At 33.9% G+C, this 26,349-nt stretch overlaps 1 protein-coding gene across 1 annotated transcript in view; it reads left to right on the top strand.

Annotated features, from left to right (window-relative positions):
* Positions 1-26,349, top strand: part of CCDC7 (coiled-coil domain containing 7) — a 453,173-nt gene that overhangs the window by 417,358 nt on the left and 9,466 nt on the right. The window contains exons 37-45 of the mRNA XM_073018860.1: positions 3,418-3,501; positions 13,809-13,892; positions 14,108-14,191; positions 14,412-14,495; positions 14,913-14,996; positions 16,396-16,479; positions 17,156-17,278; positions 20,308-20,433; positions 22,915-23,004. Of these exons, the coding sequence (XP_072874961.1) occupies positions 3,418-3,501; positions 13,809-13,892; positions 14,108-14,191; positions 14,412-14,495; positions 14,913-14,996; positions 16,396-16,479; positions 17,156-17,278; positions 20,308-20,433; positions 22,915-23,004 (843 nt within the window). The remainder of the gene's footprint in view (positions 1-3,417; positions 3,502-13,808; positions 13,893-14,107; positions 14,192-14,411; positions 14,496-14,912; positions 14,997-16,395; positions 16,480-17,155; positions 17,279-20,307; positions 20,434-22,914; positions 23,005-26,349) is intronic.

Genomic DNA, 26,349 nt, shown 5'->3' with positions numbered 1-26,349 from the left:
CACTTAGGCTACATGAAATTTATTTTAAAAAATCTTTCCTTAAAAATAACCTTAGCTTACTGTAACTTCTTAACTTTATAAACTTTTTAATTTTTTAAATTTTTGAACTCTTATAATAACATTTAACTTAAAACACAAACACATTGTACAGTTGTACAAAAATATTTTTCTATATGCCTATTCAATAAGATGCTTTCTGTTTAATTTTTTTTTTTTTACCTTTAAAGCATTTTTGTTAAAAACTGAAACACAAATACACACATTAGCCTAGACCTACACAGAATCAGGATCATCAATATCATCACTCTCTTCCACCTTCAAATCTTACCCCAGTGGAAAGTCTTCAGGGGAAATAACACACATGAAGCTTTCATTTCCTATGATAACGATGCCTTCTTCTGGAATACATCCTGAGGGACCTGTCTGAGGCTGTTTCACAGTTAACATTTTTTGTAAGTAGCAGTATACATACTCAAATAAAAACAAACGAGTCTAGTAAATATATAAACCAGTAACAAAGCTTTTTATTGTTATCATCAAGTGTTATGTACTGTACATAATTCTATGTGCTATACTTTTATATATCTGGCAACAGAGTAGGTTTGTTTACACCAGCATCATCACAGGCATGTGATTAATTCATTGCATTAAGATGTTACAATGGTTACATCACTACATGATAGAAATTTCCAGCTCCATTACAATCTTTTGGAACCACTATTTTATATGTGGTCCAAACATCATTTTGTATAGTTACATGACTGTAACTATATAAAAGTTAATTCTAGTAAGATTAATAGGTGACATAGCATCAGAAACTATGGAGGCCAAGGCCAGGCACGGTGGCTCACGCTTGTAATCCCAGCACTTTGGGAGGCTGAGGCGGGTGGATCACTTGAGGTAGCAGCTTGAGGTCAGCCTGGCCAACCTGGTGAACCCTAGTCTCTACTAAAATATAAAAATTAGCTGGGCATGGTGGTACAGGCCTGTAATCCCAGCTACTCATGAGGCTGAGGCAGGAGAATCACTTGAACCCAGGAGGTGAAGGTTGCAGTGAGCCAAGATCATGCCACTGCACTCCAGTCTGGGTGACAGAGAGACTCCATCTTGGGGGAAAAAAAAAAATGATGGAGTCCAGAAGGCAGTGGGATGGCATTTGCAAAGGGCTGCAAGAAAAAAATATCAACCAATAATCTTATGTTTTGCAAAATTATTTTTAAAAATGAAACTCAAAAAGAATATCAAATAAATAAAAATTTGCAGAGTTAGTTGGTATCAGGCCATGCTATAGAAAAAATACTTAAGAAAGTTCCTCAGGCTGACAACAAGTTTCCTCACATCGTAATTTTTTCAACAAAAGCATTAGTGAAATAATTCTATTACATAATATTCTATAAATGCATATTTTGTTTTTTCTTCTCTTAAGTGATTTAAAATGTAATTGTGTGGTACCATACATAGATATATAAAATTGATATGTAACTGTATTTGGGGGCCTATCACATAAAAGACATGTAATAGACATGCAATATGTTTGACAATAGCAGCACAAAGGAAATGGCTGGGAGCAATAGTATGTTAGAGGAAGAAAATGCCAATAGATGGTAACTCAAATTCACAGGAAATAATAAAAAGAACCAGAAACTATAAACAAGAATGTTCATATAATAAACATAAATATGTACTTGTTCTTCTTTCTTTTCTCAGTTCTTTAAAAGGCATAAAGTTATATAGAGAAATAATTATAACAATGGTTTTAATATTTATAGGTTTAACTACAGTATAAATGTCAGGAAGAGGGAATAGAAAATTTGGCAGAAATGCTTGTATAGTTTACTGGAAATTAATTAGAATAAATCTGAAGTAGATTCTAAAAATGACTGTGGAGATGGTTTAACAACTCTGTGAATATATTAAAATATTTGAATTAGATGCTTTACAAGGGCAAATCGTATGATATATTACACTTTTTTAAAAAGAAAACTCAATAAAATCCATGTGTAACACTTTTAAAAAGAGATGTAAAGTACTGGGAGGATGTTATGAAGAAGGAAAATTGTGACTCTTACTAAATTATATTTCTCTAGCACATAATTTTGTATTAGTGCTTAAACCTATCTGTCCTCAAATACTCATTACTGATCTAAGAAACTTTTGCTTATCAACTCACATGAATCAATACTCCTTGCTTATACAAGTCAGGGAAATAACTAAAAAGGTTAAAATATGTCTGCTAATGTTCCCCAGGTTTTTTGCTGTTGTTGTTATTGCTATAGGTCATCATTTTCACAAAATATTTTAATTAAATTAATGACTTGTTCTGTCAATCTGATGCATCTTTTCATTTTGGAGATGATACCCTAAATTGTTCCTATTTCTATACAGATTGTAATGGTGGTACATATGGGATGCAAAGGTCATTGTGCAGCTTTAAAATTTATTCATGGACTCAACCATTTCTCCAGAGCAAAACTTCTACTCTATCATGTCTGAGTCATTGCAGTTTTCACCCTACAGTCACATGCTCTGCTAAGACCCAAGTTCCCCACAAAACTTGAGGCCCAGTAGATTACCCAGCTTCATAAATCCAGATTATTCGATTTTTAATATGAATTCCCTTTATTAATTTTGATTTTATTTTTCTGTCATTGACCCTCGTAGTTGTTTCAAAAGCAAGCAAAAAGTTCAAATCATATCAAAACTCAAAAGGAAAGGAATCCAATCTCAGTGCTGATACGAATGCAAAATCACCCATTTCTTCCTCCCCATCTACAAAGTCTACATTCTAAATGGACCTGAGAGGGCACTTTCTACCAGTCCACAATAATCACTGCTGTCACATAACTTATAGTTACATGACATAAAAAGGGTCTAAAATATTCTTAGAAGAATCAGAGAATTTCTCCCTGATGGTTAACTTTCTGTGACTATAAAGACCATAGTTCACAAGTTGACTTGTGAATAAAATTATATTCCACCTCATCAAGTATATCCATACCTGGTGTATGGATATGCTTGTATGAAGTATGAAGATGCTTAAAAATTATATTCTCATCATAAACTCTCTAGGATGATTTCAGTTTGCAGAAGAGGCAGCATTGTATGGAAGAAAGCACTGATTAAGGAATAACGAACATCTATTTCTATATAAGTTTTATAGTTAACTATATATCTGATTTTGTTCAAATCACTAAACTTCTCTAGGCTTATATGATTGCTAAGAATGCTTCCAGTTCTAAAGCTTTGTAATTCTGCAGTCCAGAGCTTTTATTTTACTAATTCATCTTCTTTAATGACTGATGCTAATTAAGTTATTACTATTTATAGGTACAAATATACCATCACATACACACAGACACAGACATATGTTACAATTTACCTTTCAAAGCATTTTGAAAATCTGTTTTGTTTTTATAGAGACTGGCCTAAAACACTTGAAAGGTGTTAATGAAAAAGATATAATAAAACATCTAATCAACATACAGTCAAAGAGGCATGCAGGTAAGAACAAGAATTTTTCAAGCCTCCTGTTAATGGCTTATTTAGCTCTGAAGTTAAATTAAATATGGTTCTTTGATGATGACTGTAGCTGTAAGTCATCATTACATGAGAAAATATCTTCATAAATTTCCTCCTGTAATTTGTGGAACTCTAGTATTTGCTATCAATGGAACATTAGTTAGATATAATTAGTTTTAGAACTTATTTATTGGTAAAGAATCCATAAAAATGCAAGGCTCTTGTGACCCAAATATATGCTTGATGCTATTTTTTCAAATGCTATACTGTAATTCAATGCTGACTTCAGGTCCTGAATATCTCTGATACAATTTTCTGTCTTAATTATCTGTCTAATATTCTCAGTGGGGTGTTGAAGTCTCCCACTATTATTGTATTAGAGCCTAAGTCTCTTTGAAGGTCTCTAAGAACTTGCTTTATGAATCTGGATGCTCATGTGTTAGATGCTTATATTTAGGATAGTTAGATCTTCTGGTTGAATTGAACCTTTACCCTTAGTAATGCAGCACTATTCACAATAGCAAAGACATGAAATCAACCCAAATGCCCATCAGTAATAGACTAGATAAAGAAAAGTTGATACATACACACCATGGAATACTATGCAGACATAAAAAAGAAACAAGATCATGTCCTTTGCAGGGACATTGATGGAGCTGGAGGCCATTATCCTTAGCAAACTAACACAGGAATAGTAAACCAAATACTGCATGTCCTCACCTATAAATGGGAGCTAAATGATGAGAACATATGGACACATAGAGGGGAACAACACACACTGGGGCCTTTTGGAGAGTGAAGGATGAAAGAGGGACAGGATCAGGAAAAATAACTAATGGGTACTAGGATTAATACTTGGATGATGAAATAATCTATACAACAAACCCCCATGACACAAGTTTACCTGTGTAACAAACTTGCGCTTGTACCCCGAACTTAAAATGAAAGTTGAAAAAAATGAAAACAGATGCTGTACTTATCATTTTATATTTCTGGCTTAGAGAGGAAAGTTGCCTTAAATTTGTAAAAGCATACAGACTAACTTGTGAATGTGATAAGAAGAGGAATATAACAGATAGTCATTTTATTGGCTACCCATCCTCTCTATTTGATAAAAATATCAGGTAAATTTACAATATCTCAGCTACAGTAAAGTTATTTAATTGTGTTCCACGATTTAGTGATTAAACAACTAAATTTACTTCTGGAATAATAGTGTTAGGCATATTTTTCCTTGATCTTTGGTGAGATACTGAAAGAGGCAGGGAGCTTAACAGAAAAATAAGGGAAAGAGGCCATTAAAGAGAGTCCCCCTGAAACCACTATCATTCAAAAGTGGCAGTGTGCATACCAAAAGCAGTGCTCCCGGAGGAACAATATTAGAATCTTCTTGTAGTGGAGAAAAATAATGTAAAATAGTCAAAAGAAATCACTAAAAAGCAAATAGCAAGTTTTGAAATATGAAGAATAAATCAATATCTAGATTTGTCTATAATATCATCCAAAATATCCAGTTTTTATTCTAAAATTCATAGGAACCAAAAAAAAAGCCTGAATACCCAAAGCAATCATAAGCAAAAAGAACAAAGCTTGTAGTATCACATTACCTGACTTCAAACTATACTATAAGGCTACAGTAACCAAAACAGTGTGATACTGATACAAAAACGGATGTGTAGACCAGTGGAACAGAATACAGAACCCAGAAAGAAAGCCACACACCTACAGCTATCTGATATTTGACAAAGTCAACAAAAATAAGCAATGGAGAAAGGATTCCCTATGCAATAAACAGTGCTGAGATAGCTGGCTAGCCATATGTAGATGAAACTGGACTCCTACCTTTCACCATATACAAAAATTAACTCAGGATAGATACAAATTTAAATGTAAGACTTCAAACTATAAGAATCCTAAAAGAAAAATTAGGAAACACCATTCTGGACATTGGCCTTGGAAAATAATTTATGACTAAGTCCTCAAAAGCAATTTCCACAAAACCAAAAATTGACAAGTGGGACCTAATTAAACGAAAGAGCTTCTGCAGAGCAAAAGAAACTACTAACAGAGTAAACAGACAACCAACATAATGGGAGAAAATATTCACGAACTATGGTTAAGACAAAGGTCTATATCCAGAATCTGTAAGGAACATAAACAGTTCAGCAAGCAAAAAACAGCCCCATTAAAGAGTGAGCAAAAGACATGAACAGACACTTCTCAAAAGAAGATATACAAGCTGCCAACAAACATGAGAAAATGCTCCACATCACTAATCATCAGAGAAATGCGAATCAAAACCACAGTGAGATACCATCTAACACCAGTCAGAATGGCTATTATTTAAAAATAAAAATAAAAAACAGATGCTGGAAAGGCTGTATGGAAAGGCTGTAGGTGGTAATGTACATTAGTTCAGCCACTGTGGAAAGTAGTGTGGAGATTTCCCAAAGAACTTAAAACAGAACTCCCATCCTATCCAGCAATCCCATTACTGGATATGTATCCAAAAGAAAATAAATGATTCTGCTAAAATGACACATGCACTTATATGTTCATTGCAACACTATTCACAATCACAAAGACATGGAATCAACCTAAGTGCCCATCAGTGGGGGATTGGATAAAGAAAATCTGGTACATATATATGTAATGGAATACTATACAGCCATAAAAAAGAGTGAAATCATGTCTGTTGCAGCAACATGGATGCAGCCAGAGGCCATTAACCTATGCAAATTAACCCTGGGAACAGTAAACCAAATACAGTGTGTCCTCACTTATAAGTGGAAGCTAAGCATTGGGTAGATATGGACATAAATATGGTAAAAAAAAGACACCAGGGACTACTGGTAGAGAGGTAGTCAGGGGGCGGGAGGTAAAAAACTACCTATGGGGTACTGTGCTCACTACCTTGGTGATAGGATCATTCATACTCCAAGCTTCAGTGACATGCAATATGCCCAGGTAACAAACCTGCACATGTAACCCCTGAATCAAAGAAAGTTGAAATTTTAACATAAATACATTATAAATAAATAAAACTAAAATGCCTAGTTTTTAGTTTAAAATTATGAGCCATTCAAAGGAACAGTAAAGCATAACCCATACACAAGGGGAAGAAAAGTAGGCAACAAAAAATTCTGTGGGAGTCTAAGATGTTAGACTTGGCAAAGACTACAAAGCAGTTATTATAAATAGGTTCACAGAATTCAAGGAAACCATAATTAAAGCATAAAAGGGGGTATGGTGACAATGTGTGTATTCACTGCCCAGATTGCCAGAACAAAATACTGCACTGGGTGCCTTAAACATCAGAAATTGATTTTCTCACAGTTCTGAACACTAAAACTTCAAAATCAAAGGGCTGCCAAGGTTGATTTCTGGTGATGCCTCTCTTCCTGGCTCAAAGACACACTTAGGGAAATGCTAAGTGCACTGGGAAGTCTCCACAATAGAATTGAACAAGCAGAAGAAAGAACTTCAGAGCTCGATGACAAGGCTTTTGAATTAACTCAATCCATCACACAGAAACAAGAATTTTGAAAAATGAACAAAGACTCCAAGAAGTTTGGGACTATGTTAAATGTTCAAACCTGAGAATAATTGGAGTTCCTGAGAAGAAGAGAAATCTAAAAGTTTGGAAAACATATTTGAGAGAATAATCAAGAAAAACTTCTCCAACCTTGCTAGAGATCTAGACATCTAAACACAAGAAGATCAAAGAACACCTGGGAAATTCATTGCAAAAAGATCATCATGTGGGCATATAGTCATCAGGTTATCTAAAGTCAAGATAAAGAAAAGAATCTTAAGAGCTGTGAGGCAAAAGCATCAGGTAACCTATAAAGGAAAACCTGTCATATTAACAGCAGGTTTCTCAGCAGAAACTCTACATGTTAGAAGGAATTGGGGTCCTATTTTTAGCCTCCTTAAATGAAACAATAATCACTCAAAAATTTTGTATCCAGTGAAATTGAGCTTCATAAATGAAGGAAAGGTACAGTCTTTTCCAGATAAGCAAATGCTGAGATAATTTGCGACTACCTAGCCAGTACTATAAGAACTGCTAAAAGGAGCTCTAAATCTTCAGACACTCAAAATACACCAAAATAGAACCTCCTTAAAACATAAATCTCACAGGACCCATATAACATTAACACAGTGGGGTGGGGTGGGAAGTATTCAAGCTACAAATGGTATGATGAATGGAATAGTACCTCACATCTCAATACTAACATTGAATGTAAATGACCTAAATGCTCCACTTAAAAGATACAGAATTGCAGAATAGATAAGAATTCACCAACCAAGTTTCTGCTGTCTTCAGGAGACTCAACACAAAAGGACTCACATAAACTTAAGGTAAAGGTTTGGAAAAAGATGTTCTGTGCAAATGGACATCAAAAGCAAACAGGAGTAGCTATTCTTATATTGGACAAAACAAACCTTAAACCAATAGCAGTTAAAAATGACAAAGAGGGACATTATAGAATGATAAAAGGGCTAATCCAACAGGAAAATGTCACAATTCTAAATATATATGCACCTAATACTGGATGTGTCAAGTTTATAAAACAATTACTACCAGAGCTAAGAAATGAGGTGACACAATAATAGTGGGGGACTTTAATACTCCACTGACAGCACTAGACAAGTCATCAAGACAGAAAGTCAACAAAGAAACAGTGAACTTGAACTCTACCCTACAACAAATGGACTTAACAGATATCTAGAGAGCATTCTACTCAACAACTGTAGAATATACATTCTATTCATCAGCACATAGAACATTCTCCAAGACAGACCATATGACAGGCCACAAAACAAGTCTCAGTAAATTTAAGAAAATCAAAATTATATCAAGTACTCTCTCAGACCACAGTGGAATAAAATTGTAAATCAAATCCAAAAGGAACCCTAAAAATCATGCAAATACATGGAAATTAAATAACCTGCTCCTGAATGATCACTGGGTCAAGAGTGAAATCAAGATGGCAATTTAAAAATTATTTGAACTGAACAATAATAGTGACACAACCAATCAAAACCTCTGGGATACAGCAAAAACATTGCTAAGAGGAAAGTTCACAGCATTAAATGCCTAAATCAAAAAGTCTGAAAGAGCACAAATAGACAATCTAAGGTCACACCTCATGGAATTGGAGAAACAAGAACAATCCAGACCCAAACCCAGCAGAAGAAAAGAAATAACAAAGATCAGAGCAGAACTAAACAAGAATGAAACAAGCAAACAAAAAAATACAAAAGATAAATGAAACAAAAAGCTGATTATTTGAAAAGATAAATAAAATTGATAGACCATTAGCAAGATTAACCAAGGAAAGAAGAGAGAATATCCAAATAAGCTCAATTAGAAATGAAACAGGAGTTATTACAACTGATACCACAGAAATAGAAAACATTATTCAAGTCTACTCTGAACACATTTACCCATATAAACTAGAAAATCTACAGGAGATGGATAAATTCATGGAAATATACAATCCCCTTAGATTAAACCAGGAAGGTATAGAATCTCTGAACAGACCAATAACAAGCAGCAAGATTGAAATGGTAATTTAAAAATTACCAACAACAAAAAAAGTTCAGGATCAAATGGATTCACAGCTGAACTATCCAACATTCAAAGAAGAATTGGTACCAATCCTATTGACATTATTCCAAAAGATACAGAAGAGGGAATCCTCCCTAAATCATTCTATGAAGCCAGTATCACCCTAATACCAAAACCAGAGAAGGACATAACAAAAAAAAGAGAAAACTACAGACCAATATCCCTGATGAACATAGATGAAAAAATCCTCAACAAAATACTAGCAAACCAAATCCAAGAGCATATCAAAAAGATAATCCACCATGATCTAGTGGGTTTCATACCAGGTATGCAGGGATGGTTTAACATATGCAAGTCAATAAATGTGATACACCACATAAACAGAATTAAAAACAACAATCAATCACATGATCATCTCAATAGATGCAGAAGAAGCACTTGACAAAATCCAGCATCCCTTTATGATTAAAACCCTCAGCAAAATTGGCATAAAAGGAACATAATTTAAGGTAATAAAAGCTATCTATGACAAACCCACAGCCAACATTATACCGAACAGATTTTGAAAGCATTCCCCCTGAGAACTGGAACAAGACAAGGATGCCCAATCTCACCACGTCTATTCAACATAGTACTGGAAGTCCTAGCCAGAGCAATCAGACAAGGAAAAGAAATAAAGGGCATCCAAATCAGTAAAGAGGAAATCAAACTGTTGCTGTTTGCTGATGATATGATCATATACCTAGAAAGCACTAAAGACTCATCCAAAAAGCTCCTAGAACTCGTAAATGAATTCAGCAAAGTTTCAGGATACAAACTTAACATACACAAATCAGTAGTGCTGCTCTACACCAACAGTGACCAAGCTGAGAATCAAATCAAGAACTCAACTCCTTTCACAATAGCTGCCAAAACAAACAAACATACAAACAAACAAACGTAGGAATATACTTAATCAAGGACTTGAAAGACCTCTACAAGGAAAACTACAAAACACTGCTGAAAGAAATCCTAGACAACACAAACAAATGACCATATTCTCAAAAGCAATCTACAAATTCAATGCAATTCCCATCATTCTTCAGAGAACTAGAAAAAAAATCCTAAAATTCATATGGAACCAAAAAAGAGCCCACATAGCCAAAGCAAGACTAAGCAAAAAGAATAAATCTGAAGGGATCATATTACCTGACTTCAAACTATACTATAAGGCCATAGTCACCAAAACAGTATGGTATTGGTATAAAAATAAACACATAGACCAATGGATCAGAATAGAGAACCCAGAAATAAAGCCAAATACTTACAGCCAACGGATCTTCGACAGAACAAACAAAAACATGAAGTGGGGAAAGAACACCATATTCAACAAATGGTGCTGGGATAATTGTCAAGCCACATGTAGAAAAATGAAACTGGATCCTCATCTCTCACCTTATACAAAAATCAACTCGAGATGGATCAAAGACTTAAATCTAAGACTTGAAACTATAAATTTCTAGAAGATGACATTGGAAAATCCCTTCTAGACATTGGCTTAAGCAAAGACTTCATGACCAAGAACCCAAAAGCAAATGCAACAAAAAGATAAATAGATGGGACTTAATTAAATTAAAAAGCTTCTGCACAGCAAAAGAAGTTATCAGCAGAGTTAACAGACAACCCTCAGAGCGGTAGAAAATCTTCACAATCTATATATCCAACAAAGAACTAATATCCAAAATCCACAAAGAACTCAAATCAGCAAGAAAAAAAAAAAATCCCATAAAAACATGGGCTAAGGGCATGAATAGACAATTCTCAAAAGAAGATATACAAATGGCCAACAAGCATATGGAAAAATGCTCAACATCACTAATTATCAGGGATACACAAATGAAAACCATAATGCGATACCACCTCATTCCTGCAAGAATGGCCATCATAAAAAAATCAAAAAATAATAGATGTTGGCATGGATGCAGTGAAAAGGAAACATTTTTACTGTGGAAAACAGTGTGGAGAGTCCTTAAAGAACTAAAAGTAGATCTACCCTTTGATCCAGAAATCCCCCTTCTAGATATCTACCCAGAGGAAAGGAAATCATTGTACAAAAAGATACTTGCACACGTATGTTTATAGCAGTACAATTTGCCATTGCAAAAATATGGAATCAGCCCAAATGCCCATCAATCAACGAATGGATAAAGAAAATGTGGTGTGTATATACCATGGAATACTACTCAGCCATAAAAAGGAACAAAATAATGGCATTCACAGCAATCTGAATGGAATTAGAGACTATTATTATAAGTGAAGTAACTCAGGAATGGAAAATCAAATGTTATATGTTCTCACTCATGTGGGAACTAAGCTATGAGGATGCAAAGGCATAAGAATGGTATGTTGGACTTTGGGGACTTGGGGAAAGAGTAGGAGGTGTCAAGGGACAAAAGACTACGCATTGGGTACAGTGTACACTGCTTGGGTGATGGATGCTCCAAAATCTCACAAATCACCACTAAAGAACATTCATGAAACTAAACACCACCCGTTCCCCAAAAACTTACTGAAATAAAAAAATAAAAATTTTTAAACAGTTTAAAAAATAAAATAACACTGGATAGTAACTCAAATCCACAGGAACAAATGCAAAAAATATATAAACAAGAAGGTTAGTATAGTAAATACTATAAATATGTACTTGCTCGTCTTTCTTAGCTTAATTAAAATGCACAGTATTATATAAATAATCAATCATAACATCAATTATAACAATGTCTTTAATATATGTAGTTGTAATACACATAATAGGGCAAAAATGTTGAAGAAGGAATAACGCTATATGGGAGTAATATTTCTGTACTTCACTGGAATTTGATTAGTATAAACTCCAGTAGAATCTAAAATTGACTGTAGTCAGAACTACACAAATATGTCAACATCTTAAAAAACATTGAATTGAACATTTTACATAAGCATATAACATGATATGTTATTTATTTTGTAAAAATATCTCAGTGAATTCCAGGCAGGATCATATTTAAAAAGAATTAAAGCAATGAGAGGATACGGTAAGGGAGGAAACATGAATGTTACTAGATTGTAAATTACTTTAGTACATAGATTCTCTTCCTAAATGCTTAACCTTATCTCCCCTAAAATGCTCTTCTCATTGCCTTCCTTCTTGTTATCTAAGAATCTTTGCATACTCACTTGAAATGAACCATTCCTTCTTATGTGTACTAGTTAGAGTAATAATCGGAGAGGCTAAAATATGACTGCTCATATTCCCTATTTTTATGTTTCTATAGATCTGCTTATGTTCACAAAATATAGCTGTGTACTTATGGAAAATCGGTTCTTATGTGTCTCGGTTCATTTTGGTAATGGTGCCTCAGCTGGTCCATACTTTGGTTTAGATTTCACTGGTGGTATATTTGGGCTTCAGATGTTACACTGTAAAACTTAACATTTATTCAAGAGCTCAGACATTTGTTCAGAGCAAAACTTTACTCTGTGGTATCTGGGTCATTATAGGTTTCCAACTTTAGCATATAGTCTGCTATAAACAACTTTCTCTCACTAAATATTAGGTCCACCATTTGACCCAAGTCACCCATTCTAATTTTCCCTTTTCAATATGAACTCGCCTTTCATAACTTTCATGTATTTTTCCTTTTATATGACCTAGTCAGTAGTTTTCGAATCTAGCAAAAGATTCAAATCACATAAAAACTCCAGTGGAAAGGAATGCAATCTCAATGCTTATGCTACTACAAGTTTACTTACTTCATCCTCCCCAGCTACAAAGTCTACAAACTCGAGAAGATATGAAAGTCACATTTTCATATTCCACAAAATATCTAATTATTTTTCTACATTATTTATCCATACTTGATTTATAATTACAAATCTTAGAAATGACATGAAGTCTTTATGGACAAATCAAAGCACTTTGCCCCACATTAACTCTCTGTGACTGTGGAGACCATGATTTGCCAATTGACCTATTCTTAAAAATGTTATGTTTTATCTCACCAGGTACATCCCACAGTAGATAGTGCTATTGGTGTAAAATTTAAAGTTATATTATCATCATAAACTTTCTAGGATAATTTTAGTTTGCATAAGAGATGCCATTATATAGTAAAGTCACTGGTTAAGGAATTACAAAGTGTCGGTTTGTGCATCAGTTTTGTCATTATCTTGATGTGGTCTTGTTCAAATCATGAAACATCTCTGAACTTCAATATAATAGGCTTATATGATCGCTAATAGCCCTTCAAATTCTGTTTTGTGATGCTTACTGCAATAAGACATTATATTGCGACTCTTCTACTATAATAATAAATACTACACATGCGTACACACACATAAAATGTTTACCTTATAAAATATATTGAAATCTGCTTTATTTCTATAGAGACTAATAAGGATCTCTTAGCAGATGCTATTGGACTATTGGACGAGGTATAATAAAGGGGTCAATTAAAACACAATTTAAATGTCACCCAGGTAAAAAAAAAATTCAAGACTAATATTTATGGTTTATTCATATCCCTGGAATTAAATTAAGTATGAACCTTTAATGACAATAGTACCAATATGTTAGTATTATATAGGTGAAATTCTGAATGAATATCCTCCTATAATTAAACACACACATATACTCAGAGATATGGTAATGTTTATCTTACAAAATATATTGGTATCTGTTTTATTTCTACAGAGACTGATAAGGAACACTTGGCAGATGCTATTCGAAGAGGTATAATAAAGGGATCAATCAATGCACAACTAAAAGGTCATCAGGGTAAGAAAAAGAATTTCTTACATCTAATATTTATGGCTGATTTATATTCCCTGAGTTAAATTAAGTATAGACCTTTAATAACAAAATATCTATATTATAGTGTTACATAAGTAAAATTATTCATGAATATCCTCCTATAATTAAACACACAAACACACACAAGTATGGTAATGATAACCTTACAAAATATACTGAAATCTGTTTTATTTCTATAGAGACTGATAAGAACTTCTTTGCATATGCTATTGGAAGAGGTGTAAGGAAGGAGTCAATCAAGACACAATTAAAAAGTCACCCAGGTAAGAAAAAGCAATTTCAAGACTAATATTTATGGGTTATTTATATTCCTGGAGTTAAATTAAGTGTGGACATTTAATGACAATAGTACCTATATGTTATTACACAGGTAAAATTCTTCATGAATATCCTCCCATAATTAAACACACACACACACACACACACAGAGGTATGGTAATGTTTACCTTATAAAATATATTGAAATCTGTTTTATTTCAATAGAGACTGATAAGGAATTCTTGGCAGATGCTATTGGAAGAGGTATAATAATAGGGCCAATCATTAGACAACTGAAGAGTCACCAAGGTAAGAGAAAGAATTTTTCAAGTCTGATATTTAGGCTTATTTATATTCCCTGAGTTAAATTAAGTATAGACCTTTAATGACAACAGTACCTATATCATAGTACTTTCCATAGCAAAAGATGCTATTGGAAGAGATATAATAAAGGGACCAATCAATGCACAATTAAAGAGTCACCAGGGTAAGAAAAAGAATTTTTGAGTCTAATATTAGTGACCTATTTATGTTCCCTGAGTTAAATTAAGTGCAGACCTTTAATGACAACAGTGTCTACATGTTATTATTACATAGGTACCTATATCATAGTGTTACATTGGTAAAATCCTTCATGAATATCCTTCTATAATTAAACACACATGTATACACATGTATAGTAATGTTTACCTTATAAAGTATTTTGAAATCTGTTTAATTCTATAGAGACCGATAAACAACTCTTAAAAGATGCTATTGGAAGAGACACAATAAAGGGACCAATCAATGCACAATTAAAGAGTCACCAGGGTAAGAAAAAGAATTTTTGAGTCTAATATTTGTGACCTATTTACGTTCCCTGAGTTAAATTAAGTATAGACATTTCATGACAATAGTGCCTACATGTTAGTGTTACATAGGTAAAATTCATCATGAGTGTCCTTTAATTAAGCTCTAGCATTTACTATCAGTGGAACATTAGCATATTATTGATTTTAAAACTCATCCATTTGAAAAGTAATGCATAAAAATTCAGTGTTACAGTTACCTTAGAGTAGTCTCAGTGTAGGCATTTCCAAAGCTATTCTACTTACTTTTTGTTTCTGAAAAGTGATGTTTAATTAGCAAAAGCAGAAAGGCAAAAGCAGAAAGGCTAGCTGAAGACTGTGATGACAAGAGGAGTACAACACATAACTATTTCACTGTTTATCCATTCCCTCTATTTGACAAAAATGTCAGGCAAATTTATAAAATCTCACCTACAATACAGTACTTTTTTTGTGTTACCTAATTCAAAGATTACACTACTGACTTTCATCTTGGTGTAAGGTTGTTACGTAGTTATACAATTTTCTTTGATCTCTGGTGTGATACAAAAAGAGGCAGACAGCTAACAGAGAAACAATGTAAAGAGACACATTCGAAGCTGGCCCTCTAAAACCAGTGTTATCCAAGGTACTGGATGCATGTGCAAGGTTCTGCCCCTTGGAGAGCAGCAGTAGCACTTCACACTATAGGCAAGAGACTTTGGTAGAATGGCCCAGTCACATCGCTATGCAAATAATAAGGAGAGAACAACGACAAGCCCTAGACAGAGGAGGAGGAAATCAGTATCTGGAGATGCTACAGTATATTATGGAAACTGTCAAATCTTTAGCAAAAATTATTAATATGTAAAGAAACAGTGAAGTGTGACCTACACCAAGGAAAAGGGCATACCACAATAACTGTTTGTGAGAGTCCCAGGTGTTGGACCTAGCCAGCGAAAGCTCAAAGCACTTATTACAAGTATGTTCTTAGAGTTAAAGGAAATTATTCTTAAGGAAGAAAAGGAAGGTAATAGAGATTAATATCAAATAAGATGGAAATTTCAAAAGATAACACGGCAAAGCCCTGTCTCTAAAAAAAATACAAAAATTAGCCAGGTGTGGTGGTGCACACCTGTCATCCCAGCTACTTGGAGAGGCTGAGGCAGGAGGACCACTTGAGCCCAGGAGGTTGAAGCTGCAGTGAGCCATGTTCACACCTCTGCACCCCAGCCCGAGTGACAGAACGAGATCCTGTTTCTAAATAAAAAAAAAAAAAAAAAAAAAAAAAAAAAAAGGAAAAGAAAAGAAAAAGAAATTTCAAAAGAAAAAAGAACTAAAATACATATGTAACATAAATGGTTACCTTACAGAGTGTTTTGAAATTTATTTTATGTCTATAGAGACTGATGTAGAACCCTTGACAAATGCTATTGGTTCAAGTAAAACAATTGGTGAGATAAAGACACAACTAAGGACTCACTATGGTAAGAATAATAATTTTAAGTCTAAAATTTACAGTTTAGTTATCTTCTCTGGGGTTTTAGAGTGAATCTTTAATGATAACAGTACCTATATTTCATGGGCAAATGTCTTCATGAATTTTCTCTTATAATTAAACTCTCATATTATCAATGAGAAATTAGCTAGAAAGTTTTAAAACTTCTAGACAATGATTTTTTTAAAAAATATGAGGTTTATAATTCTCTGTTTAAATAAATGTTTTCTACAATAATCCATGTTACTTTTATAACAATAGGATTAATGAAAAATAAATCTAATAAACATTGGTTGAATTGGGGCAGGGAGGGATCCAGTAGCTTATGCATAGACCTCTGACCTCCAAAACTATCTTTCTAAATGTATCCTTTCAAATGTAGACTACGGATCAATTATAGAAATGAACATTTGGTCAAACTAACATGAAGTTGGGATAAAGGTTGAAATTAAGGAAGATACTATCACAGAATGCAGAACAAAGACGAGAAAGAGATGATGATGAGAGACTACATAGAAATTTAAGTAATAGACAAGTGGCCATTTAATAAAATGTGGGAAGAAAAATTACCAGTGCAGAAATAGAGACAAATACGTGGAGTTGGGGATTAGTGTGTGAATAGTCAGGAGTACTTATACACTTTTTCTTTTAAAATTTTATTTTAGATGTGAACTTATTTAAAAACAAAGATATGTCCGTACAACGTCAAGAAGGTATTTTCACTAGGAGCATTACACCAAGTAAATTCCCAACAAAAGTGATCAATTTATCACCCTTTGAAAATAAAGGTAAAGAATTATATATGAAGATATGAATTCAGTATCTAATTACCTAGAATAGTTTTAAAGTATGCTTTTTCATTTACTCTTTATGCATCTTACTTTTTTTCAGAAATATCTTAGGAAAATTCTTACAAACATAAAAATAAAATTGTTTTAATTCATCCTTTTTATTGGCAGCATGATACTTCATAGTAAGAACACTTTATTCAATCATTCTGTTAAAGAGCAATGACATTTTAGGGTTGAGATTTCTTATTAAAGTGCACATGGATTTTTAACGTTAAATGATATTTCCAGATTGCTTTCCTAAAGGGCTAATAAATTAACATTTTCATTTGGCAATCTTTAGGGAAAATTCTTTTCTCTGCATAACCATCTGCAATATGGATTGCTGGGTTTTTTTCTCATTTATACCCATCTGAAAGTTACTAAATTATATCTCACTCTTATTTTAATTTTTATTTCCCTATTTGTTAGTGTTTTACTACTCCATATCTACCCTAAAACTTTAAAAAGCATAAAACAGTAACCACTTAGGTAACTGATGATTGTCTTGGCTGGGATAGCATGCATTTTTGGTCAAATTATCAGTTCACCCACATGTATAGCAGTTGACTGGCTGTTGTTTGAGACAATGATGTATAGAGTGGGCCCATTCAGTAAACAGAAACTTCACTGGTTGTTCAAAAAGAAAGCAAGAGGGCCAGGTATGGTGGCTCACGCCTATAATCCCAGCACTTTGGGAAGCTGAGGCAGACAGATCATGAGGTCAGGAGACCATCCTGGCCAACATGGTGAAACCCTGTCTCTACTAAAAATACAGAAATTAGCTGGGCATGGTGGCACGTGCCTGTAGTCCCAGCTACTTGGGAGGCTGAGGCAGGAGAATCGCTTGAATCCAGGAGGTGGAGGTTGCAGTGAGCCAATATCACGCCACTGCACTCCAGCCTAGCAACAGAGCAAGACTCCATCTCAAAAAAAAAAAAAAAAAAAAAAAAAGGTAGATGACTAAGTATAAAGTTGTTACCTTGGTAACTGAAAGTATTAAAAGAACTCTAAGGTTACATGGAGGAAGCAATTACAGAAAGGAATTGCCATATCCAGAACTGAAGGAGATCTCTGCATAAGGTATAGATTAGATGGTGCTAGTGTCCCTGATTCTGTGGTGGGACCTTGGATCCATACTTCTGAAGGAGGTGCCCTGGCCATCTACTGCTAGTTTCTAAGCAGGGAGGAATAATAAAACTGGTTCTGCAAATATTGGAAAAAAATGCAAACTCTTTGTTGCCATGGGAGGAATTGCTACTTCTGGGATAAGGAAACAATACTGAGATGTTCTTCACAGAAACTGAAAAGAGACAGGAAGCTCTCAAAGCCCACCAGAAACAAATGAGAAGAACAAGTCTGTCCTTTTTCCTCCAAATTTGCAGTTTTCCTCTATCTAGTCTATCTTGTACAGCCTGCCTTGGAGCTACTTTGCAAAGCAAAAATGTGGTCTGCAGAATCCCAGATCCCATATCATAAAGCAGAGTTTAGAAGGGTGGTTTGGTGACTGAACTTAATAACTGGCCCAGGAGGTGAGTTGGCTGCATGTTTCTCATCATCCAACGAACTAGCTAGGAGTCTTCAAGTTCTAAGAGCAGCATGCAGGCAAGCCTCAATGTATAAGCAGTTTTGAAGTCTCTGCTCACGTTCGTTTACTTTTGTCATATTCACCACAGTCATATAACTAAGACCAGAGTTAGTATAGAAGAACATCAATACAAGTAGGCAAGAACACAGAGACCATCACTGAAATTAATCCACCACCGTGTTCCTGCTGATTGAGAATATTCATGGCCCTCCCACATGCAAAATAGAATCAGCTCTTCCCAGTACCCCACAAAATCTTATCCAATTTTGGCGTCAGTACCAAAGACCACGATATTCTGATACATATAATCATTTTCAGAGGCAGCTTCTATGATATGGCATCTTCTGATACAGAGTTTTTTTGAAATGTCACTTGTCTCTCCCAACACACACACACACACACACACACACGCAATGTAACAGTGGTGAGACAGGGACAGACCGCAGAAGACATTCCCATTAACAAAAAATGGGGAGAAACGAAGGCAGATATGGCAGTCAGTAATCCATACAATAAGGTCACCTATTTCACCATTCAATAGCATTATAATTTTCTCAGCAAAAACATACATGAAAAAATAAATGAACCAGGATGTTGGAGGATACCAGAATGGAATGCAGACTGGGGCAAATGGAATCGATCATTTCTAGTCTCTGTTTTCTTTATTTCTGCTTTGATCTTCATTTTTTTTCTTCTGTTAGATTTATGCTTAGTTCTGCTTTTACTACTTCTGTAAAGTGTAATTTTAGGTTGTTTATTTGATTCTTCTTTTATGATGTAGGCATTTAATGCTATAAACTTTCCTCTTAGGACTACATTTTCTGCATCCCATAAGTTTTTGTATGTTATGTTTTTATTTTCTTTTGTCTGTAGATATAGTTAAATTTCCCTTTTTAATTTCCTCCTTGACACAATAGTTCTTCAGGAGCATATTGTTTAATGTTTCAAAGATCTATTAAGTTTCTTTTTATTCTCCTGTTACTGATATGTAGTTAATATTTGATGTAATTTTGATCTTACATTGTTAAGACCTCTTTTGTGGCCTAACATATGATCTATTCTGGAGAGTATTCTTTGTGCACTTGAGAAGAATGTGTATCCTGTTACTGTTGGATAGAACATTGCGTAATTGTCTGATAAACATGCTTTATCTTATGTGTAGTTCAAGTCCAGTGGTTATTTATTTTCTATCTGGATGACCTGTCTCTTGTTCAATAGTTGGGGATATTGAAATTCCCTACTATTATTTTGTTGCAGTCTATGTATCCTTTCAGGTTTTTTTAAACGTTTGCTTTATATATTTAGATGCTTTGATGTTGTGTGCATATATACTGTGTGAGTATTAAAAATAATTACAAATGTCATCTATTGCATGGCTAACATATTTTCTAAATTTTTCTAGAGGAAACTTATGAGTACTCTTCACCCTATGTGATTGCACCTTCAAAAGCAGTTTATAGAACATATAGGGCTAGTTCAAGCTTTTCTAAAGACATCCATCTTCCTTTACTGAATCAACTCCCTTCAGGTAACTTTTAATATTTTTAGTGTACAGTGTGATTTTTAAAATAAAGCTATAACTAAATGTAAATAACCAAGTTGTAATAGCTTCAGTCATATAACAGTTTAGCAAAACATAAATGAAAGTAAGTTGTGAGTTAAGTTTATCTAACATTTGTTCATTCTTAGCGATGAGTAGTGTCCCTGGCATTTCTCTTCCCCTTCTCCATTGTGACTAACTTGGAGCTCCATTTTGGTTCTCCACCTTTTTGTCTTGTTCACTACTATAGATTTTGTGGATGACTGAGATAAACTCATTTTATAATCTCTTTCTTATATTTATATGTCCCTCTTTTATTCAACCCCAGGGAGAGCATACAATAGAAATACAGCATAAGGATAGGTGAGAAGAAAAATAAATCATATGTTTAGTTTTTCCCTTCCCTTCATTATCATCTTCCTAGGCTTCTAACTCCATTAATATCTGAGAACTAAGATTTGATTCTTATCTGTCACTCCAGAGGCATCATTATGTAATTATCACCCTGGTACATTTTCTACAGTTAACTAAGTTTGAATTTTATTTTATTTTATTTTATTTAGAAACGGAGTCTTGCTCTGTCGCCCAGGCTGGAGTGCAGTGGCATGATCTCAGCTCACTGCTACCTACGCCTCCTGGGTTCAAGTAATTCTCCTGCCTCAGCCTCCTGAGAGTTTGAACTTTTTAAAAAATGTAAATGATTTTTCTTTGATTTATTCTGTGCTCTAAAATAAATATCCATGGCACTTTCTATTCATAAAGGTTCTAAGTAAAAAATCAACAGGAAATGCAGAAAGTTGACTATTACTTTTGTTTTATTTTTTTACTACATGCAATATAAAAGGAAAAAGAAAACAATAAAAAGATATTTGGGCTTGCTTCTGGGGAAGCAAATGAATGTAAGCAAAGAAAGTGAAATCCATTTTCTTTCCTAGTGAGCTAGAAGAAAAAATGGTCAGAAATTATATATGACAATTATATATATTAAAATAATAAGCAAAATCCTGGGCTTCAGTGGATACAAAATAAAGTTAAAAGATATGCTAGGACTCAAAAGGGGAGTTTTATTGGTTGGAATGCCTAGCTTTTTATAGCTTCTCAAGCTGCGTCAGTAATTGTTCATTATATTTTAGATAAATGTAATTGATTTGGGGTTCACCTGTTACTTCATATCACCTACAATACTTCTTTTCATTAATGTAGCTACTGGTTTTTCCTATAATTTGGGGTTTTATCTAAGCCCAAGTCTTTTATTTGATGAATATACTAATTATAAGCAGTAATAATAATGCTTAAAGAAAACAAAGAGGAGAATAAAATTAATAAATGGTCTAAATAATCTATTATATATACTTTTACTTTATGATTAGAGAGCAATAATAATGTCTTCTGTTATGGATTGAATGAAAATTATAATAGCATAAACTTTTAAAAAAGTTTTCATGAAAGCATTTGGCCTTTGAATCTAAAAATAATGGCAGATATACATTTTTCAAGCAAACACTTGCCTTAAGGAATGGAAGAATTGAATGTTTCATTTCTGTGCAAAAAGTATACTGAGGAAAGTCAACATATTAATGTAAAATTTTACTCACTAATTTTGAGAAAGTACCATTCAAATGTTTCACATTCTGCTTTTAATGTCAGCATCTTTCCTCCAAATAAGCAGGTGTTGAAACTAGTTTTAATTACATAGTTTTGTTTTTAGCAAAGTTCAAAATATGTATCTTTACAATTGTATTTCTAGTATCTCCTTCTTAATTATAGCACTAGATTTCTCATTGTGGGAATAATAAACTTCTTTTTAAATAAAATGATATAATGTTTCATATAGAGATAAAAACTATCTAAAAATTTGCATTTTTGCATTTATTTACATTTTTTGCTGTCCTGCAAAAAGGCTCATTCTCTGACACTTTTATCTATGCCATTTAGTCTTTATTTGTTTTCATATTTTTACTTTTATTTTAGATTCAGGGGGTACATGTGCAGGTTTGTTACATGGGTATACTGCATGACATTGAGGTTTGGGATATGACCGGTTGCATCACCCAGACACTGAGAACAATGTCCAATAGGCAATTTTTCAGCCCGTGACCCCTCTCTCTCCAGACTAGGGATCTCCAGTGTTTATTGTTCCCGTATTTATGTCCATGCTTTCCCAAGGTTTAGCTCCTTCTTGTAAGTGACAGCATGTGGTATTTGATTTTCTGATCCTATGTTAATTTGCTTTAGTCTTTCTTTTTCTTGATTTGTACTCTTATAATGCACTCTTAAAAATATCAAATACCAGGCAAGAAAAAAATCAGAGAGAAAATATTTGTGTCAGGTAAGCTGCTTTATCTAAATTACTGAGAAAAAGTTGTAAGGAAACTGTGTTTTAGAAGACTAAGATTTATCTTAACTTTTTAAAAGTTGAAATTACTTAATTCTCCACATAATTTAATAACACTGTTCTCATTTTTTTAGGGCATTCGAAAGTTGTTACCTTAAACCAAAAAACTATTGAATTTACTCTGCCTTCTGTGACCAACACAATTGGAAAACCTACCTATAAAGGTAAAAGAATCACTACAATACAGACATATGAAATAAAGCTTTATGCTATATTCTCATTGTCTCTCTTTACCAACCTCAAACCTCTAGGCTTCCTCCTCCAAACAACCAATCTTATGAGTAAGGTATCATTTCCCAAACCTTTCTTCAAACATGTAAAAATATATATGTAAACAGTGGTTTGTGGTTCTGAATAACAACAGGCTTATATGCTTATATCCTCCTCACTTTTAAATTGATAGAAATTTCTTTCATCTGTCACATTTTTAAGCTGCTGCATGATATTCTACAATGTGAATGGGTCCTAATTTATTCAATGATTCCTCTACTGAATAACATTTTATTATCGTTTTTTGCCACTACAAGCAATGGTGCAATAAATACCATTGTTCATATATATTTATATCACAGTGATTGCATTTCTATAAAAAAGAACATGTAAGTGAGGTTGGTGCATTAAAGGTATATATCATTTTAATTTTAATAGATATTAGAAAACTTTTCAAATTACTATAGCTAGTAGTTCTGCTAGTAAATGCATGAAATGCCTATTTCCAAGCACCTAAGCCAGAAATAGACTTTTCATGCATTGGAAATATTAAGAATATTAAGTAATATTGTTAAGATGTCAGTACCACTCAAAGTGATCTAAGGATTCAGTGCAATCTCTATCGAAATCCCAAATGCTTTTTTTTTTTACAGAAAAAAGTAAGTTTTTTTTTTTTTTTTTTAAATTCATACAGAATCTTAAGGCAGCAGTCTCCAACCTTTTTGGCAGCAGGGACCGGTTTCATGGAAGACAATTTTTCCACGGAATGGTGGTGGGGGAATTATTTTAGGATGATTCAGGTGCATTACATTTATTGTGTACTTTATTTCTATTATTATTACACTGTAATATATAATGAAATAATTATACAATTCACCATAATGTAGAATCAGTGGTAGCCCTAAGCTTGTTTTTCTGCAACTAGGTAGTCCCATCTGGGGGTGATGGGAGACAGTGGCAGATTATCAGGTATTAGATTCTCATAAGAAGCACACAATCTAGATCCCTCGCATGTACAGTTCACAATAGGGTTTGCACTCCTATGAGAATCTAATGCTGCCACTGATCTGACAGGAGGCAGAGCTCCAGTGGTAATGCCAGCAATGAGGAACAGCTGTAAATACAGATGAAGCTTCCCTTGCTCACCCACTGCTCACCTCCTGCTGTGTGGCCCAGTTCCTAACAGGCCACAGACCAGGGGTTAGAGACCCTGTCCCTATGAGGGACCCGATAGTCAGAATAACCTTGATAAAGGACAAAATTGAAAGACTTACACTTCATAATTTCAAAACTTACTGCAAAGCTACAATAACCAAAATGATATGGTATTGGCCTAAAGACAAACACATATTTTGATGGAATAGGATAGAGAGCTAAGAAATAAACCCTCACATATATGAGACAAATGACAATAGAATCACAATGTATCAAAATCTATGGGAAGCAGCAAAAGTAATTCTAAGAGGGAAGCTTATACCAATAAATGACCACATTATAAAAGAAGAAAGATTCCAAATAAATAGTCTAATGTTATGCTTCAAGGAGTTGGAAAAAGAAAAACAAGCCAAAGTTGACAGAAGGAAAGAAATAATAAAGATTAGACCAGAATTAAATCAAATAGAGAATAGAAAAACTATAGAAAAAAATCAATAAAACTAAGAGTTGTGTTTTTTTTGAAAAAAATAAAATAGACAAAATCCTTGCTAGGCAAACTAAGAAAAGTAGAGAAAAACTCAAATAAAATCAGAAATGAAAATGAAGACATTATAGTAGATACCAAAGAAAGTAAAAGGATCATAAGAGACTAGTATGAAAAACTATATGCCAACAAATTGGATAACCTAAAGGAAATGAATAAATTCCTCAAAAAATATACGCTACCAAGATTCAATCAGGAAGAGATAGAAAGCTTAGAAAAACCAATACCAAATAAAAAGGTTGAAGAAGTAATTAAAAACGTTTCAACAAAAAAGGTCAGACCTTTCGAGGTGGCCTCACAGTTTCACACCTTCACATTTGGATCCTATGAAACATTCACAGAAGAATTATCAATGCTTCGTAAACTCTCCCAAAAAAATAGCACTAGAAGGAGTATTTTCAAACACACTTTATGAGGCCAGCATCACCTCAAGACGTAAGCCAAAGAAAGACACAATACGAGAAGAAAACTACACAGCAATATCTCTGAGGAACATTGATGCAAAAAATGCTCAACTGAATTCAACAACAACAATTAAACATTATCAAACTTAATTGAAAACAACAACAAAATTGAACATCATGAGCAAGTGGAATCTATTGCTGACATGCAGGGCTGGTTGAACATGGGTAAATGAGTCAATGTGATACATCACATTCACAGGATAATCTCAGATGATCCCCCTGATGATCTCAATTGACACAAAAAAGCGTTTGACAAAGTTCAGCATTCTTTATTGAAACTTTTAATAGTTTAGGTATAGAAGGAAAGTTCCTCAACATAACAAAGGCCATTTATGAAAAATCCACAGCTGATGGAGGAATATTTTCCAAGCAAATGGAAAGCAAATAATAATAATAAAAAAAAAGCAGGGATTGCAATCTTAGTCTCTGATAAAACAGACTTTAAACCAACAAAGGTCAAAAGAGACAAGGGCATTATATAATGGTAAAGGGATCAATGCAACAAGAAGAGCTAACTATCCTAAATATATATGCACCCAATACAGGAGCACCTAGATTGATAAAGAAAGTTCTTAGAGACCTACAAAGAGACTTGGACTCCCCACACAATAATAGTGGGAGACTTTAACATCCCACTGTCAATATTAGACAGATCAATGAGACGGAAAATTAACAAGGATATCCAGGACTTGAACTCAGCTCTGGACCAAGCAGACCTAACAGACACCTACAGAACTCTCCACCCCAAAGCAACAGAACATACACTTTTCTCAGCACCACACTGCAGTTATTCTAAAATTGACCACTTAATTGGAAGTAAAACACTCCTTAGCAAATGCAAAATAATGGAAATCATAACAGTCTCTCAGACCACAGTGCAATCAAATTAGAACTCAGGATTAAGAAACTCACTCAAAACTGCACAACTACATGGAAAATGAACAACCTCCTCCTGAATGACTACTGGGTAAATAACAAAATGAAGGCAGAAATAAAGATGTTATTTGAAACCAATGAGAACAAAGATATCAGAACCTCTGGGACACATTTAAGCAGTGTGTAGAAGGAAATGTATAGCACTAAATGCCCACAAGAGAAGGCAGAGAAGATCTAAAATGACACTCTATCATCACGAT

The sequence above is a fragment of the Chlorocebus sabaeus genome, chromosome 9 (genome assembly GCF_047675955.1).
Source record: "Chlorocebus sabaeus isolate Y175 chromosome 9, mChlSab1.0.hap1, whole genome shotgun sequence".
Lineage (NCBI taxonomy): Eukaryota > Metazoa > Chordata > Mammalia > Primates > Cercopithecidae > Chlorocebus > Chlorocebus sabaeus.
The sequence above is the reverse complement of the archived record's forward strand: the minus strand, read 5'-3'. Positions and strand labels throughout refer to the sequence as shown.